Source organism: Aplysia californica, unplaced genomic scaffold (assembly GCF_000002075.1).
Source record: "Aplysia californica isolate F4 #8 unplaced genomic scaffold, AplCal3.0 scaffold00316, whole genome shotgun sequence".
Classification (NCBI taxonomy): Eukaryota; Metazoa; Mollusca; class Gastropoda; order Aplysiida; family Aplysiidae; genus Aplysia; species Aplysia californica.
In genome coordinates, this window is record NW_004797586.1 from 555,218 (window position 1) to 557,945 (window position 2,728).

Sequence of the window (2,728 nt, forward strand, 5' to 3'; positions counted from 1 at the left end):
ATTATTATTATTATTATTATTATTATTATTATTATTATTATTATTATTATTATCATCATCACTATTATCACTATTATAATAAAAATTATTATTATCGTCATCATCATCTTTTATTAATATCATTCAAAGGAGCAGAAAGGGCATAGCCGTATAGTTCATAAATTTATCCGTATTTTTTACATCTTTTTTCCATTTGTGCATTGATAGACTTAATTTTTTTTTTTTTTAAACCGAAAATGGTATTGCACTCTGTCGCAAGTATAATAAGTGGATGACTCAAGCTCCAACTTCATAACTATTTCGCCTATTCTTTTTATAACATGTACATTCTCTTGATTTGTCTGCGGGCGGTTGGAGGGCGCCACTAGTAGGTCCCACTTCTTTACTTTTCCTGTGTTGTGTGTTTATGCCTGTCTGTCTTACTTTTTCCCCAGCGCTAAATGGCCATTATTGTGTCGATGTGCTTCTCTTTACTCAAACAAACACTGATTTTTTTCTGAGCTTTAAAGGCCAGCAAAAAGTGGCTGCTAACTACCAGAGTGATTGAGGCACAAAAATTTTTTCTGTTATAGTCTTTCCATGAAAATTGCAAGTTGCCATAATATTATCGCTTACGAAACTGAACACAGAATTGCCATCGTCTGGCTGTTAAATGAATTTTTGGAAACTGTCTAAGAAGATCTTGAACTTACGTAAAAGAATGACACCTTGAGAAAAAACTGAATGTAGTCATTAGATCTCTGTGAATTTATATCTACTCAGCCCTCCCCTTCTCCCCGCCCCCATCTGTCGCCTCCCGTTTCCAACATGCATGTAACATTTCTTAAAAGTTAAAACCTTGTATCAGCTTCAATGACTATAATTCAGAAAATAATACTATTTCAGCATCTGTGACTCGAAGGACGCAATAAAAACAACACAAACAAACAAACAAACAAATAAAGAAACAAAATGAACAAACAGACAAAACAAATAAACTCACCCAATATCTAACATTAATTTTTTTGTCATCACAGGAATGGAACTCCAATCCCTTGGTTACCCTAACACACCCGCTAAGGTCAACGACTCTACGGGCACCCTAGGCAGCGTATCCCCCCGATCAGACGACTCGAACCCCAACAACGAAGAGACCAGCTCCGAGGCGCTGTCCGGCGACATCAAGAAACACGTGTTGGGCGGAGGCGGTGGGGCTGGGTCGTGTCTGGATGGCGGCGACACCTCAGAAGAAGGTATGAGCGAGGAGCAGGCGAAGATGTACTCCGGGACCTCTACGCTATCCCAACAGGCTCGGCGTTTCGCAGACGTGAAGCCTCCCTACTCCTACATCGCTCTCATCACCATGGCGATCGAGAGCTCCCACTCAGGCATGATGACCCTCAACGAGATCTATAGCTTCATCATGAACCGTTTCCCGTACTTCAAAGAGAACCAGCAGCGCTGGCAGAATTCCATTCGCCACAATCTTTCCTTAAACGACTGTTTCGTGAAGATTGCCCGGGCCCCAGGTAGACCGGGCAAGGGAAATTACTGGGCTCTGCATCCGGCTTGTGGTGACATGTTCGGCAACGGAAGTTTTCTAAGGCGGGCGAAGAGGTTCAAACTGACAAGGCCCAAGTCGGAAAACAGCTCTCACATCCAGCACGTGAACTCCTACAGCCATTTCAACATGTACGGCCCGCACACGGGTGGATACAAACCGTACCCGTCCTTCAACCCACTGGCATTTGGCTCTCTGTCTCACGGTCTGTCACAGGCCCAGCAGTATGCCCTACAGCACAAGCCGCAGGATGCGTGGGGATCCGCCCCCAGCTACGCCTCTTACTACAACAACAGTGGGATGGCTCCAACCCAGGGTCTGGCCACGCCTCCGCCTCCACTGGGCGCTAGTTCAACCACTGGGTCAAGCTTCCAGAGTTCTGGACTGTCTAGTCACCACCTCGGCTCCTCCTCTTTAGCCTCATCACACCTGACAGGCTCCGCCCATCTCGGTAGCTCCCCCCATATTGGCACGTCCTTGCCCTCGTTAGGCGGGGCTTCTCTGGGAGGCTCATACAGCAGCTCCCATTTCTCCGCACCGACACTTGGTGCTTCGGGCTTCTCAAGCAGCACGCTAACCGCGCCACCACCACACCTGGGCAGCTCGTACCACCTTCCAGTGAGCATGGCACCCCAGGTTCCGTCACCAGGTCCTTCCTCTAACGGACTGCCCAGCAGTTACCCCGCTCTCTCACAGAACCCTTACAACTGTTCGCAATACGCACCACAGCCGCCACTCAGAACGTAACGTTTACTTGTTACTCATGACGTTTTAAGAAATCCTAACCCAGAACTAACACGAGCCCTTCCGACAGGGGCGTTGCTCACGGGCGTATCAGTTGAGTGATAGCCCGCGGCGCGTTCTCCTACGCCAAAGTGGCATTTGGTTAATCCAATAAGTGAGCAGCTTGTAGCGTCCATTTAAACATTGTCATTGATGCTCTTGTTGAAATATCTCACTGAGAATACAAGTAGGGTAAACACCACCCCGATTTATTTCCTACTTCCATATATGCAGCGTCACCTCTATATGAAACAGTACCCTCTTTGATCTCGACTCTATCGTTCTCCCAGAATGACAAATTGAGATTAAAAAAAAAAGAAATATGATCTTTGTAGGATCTGTGAAAAAGAGAACGTGAACTCCCTCTCAGCCCGGGCTGGCCCTGATAGACAAGGTCGGAAGCCC

At 46.4% G+C, this 2,728-nt stretch overlaps 1 protein-coding gene across 1 annotated transcript in view; it reads left to right on the forward strand.

Annotated features, from left to right (window-relative positions):
• LOC101861899 (forkhead box protein B2) overlaps positions 1-2,722 on the forward strand; it is a 10,452-nt gene extending 7,730 nt beyond the window's left edge. The window contains exon 3 of the mRNA XM_005102192.3: positions 1,017-2,722. Coding sequence (XP_005102249.1) covers positions 1,017-2,287 — 1,271 coding nt within the window. The 3' untranslated portion in view covers positions 2,288-2,722. The remainder of the gene's footprint in view (positions 1-1,016) is intronic.
• Positions 2,723-2,728: the final 6 nt, after the last annotated feature.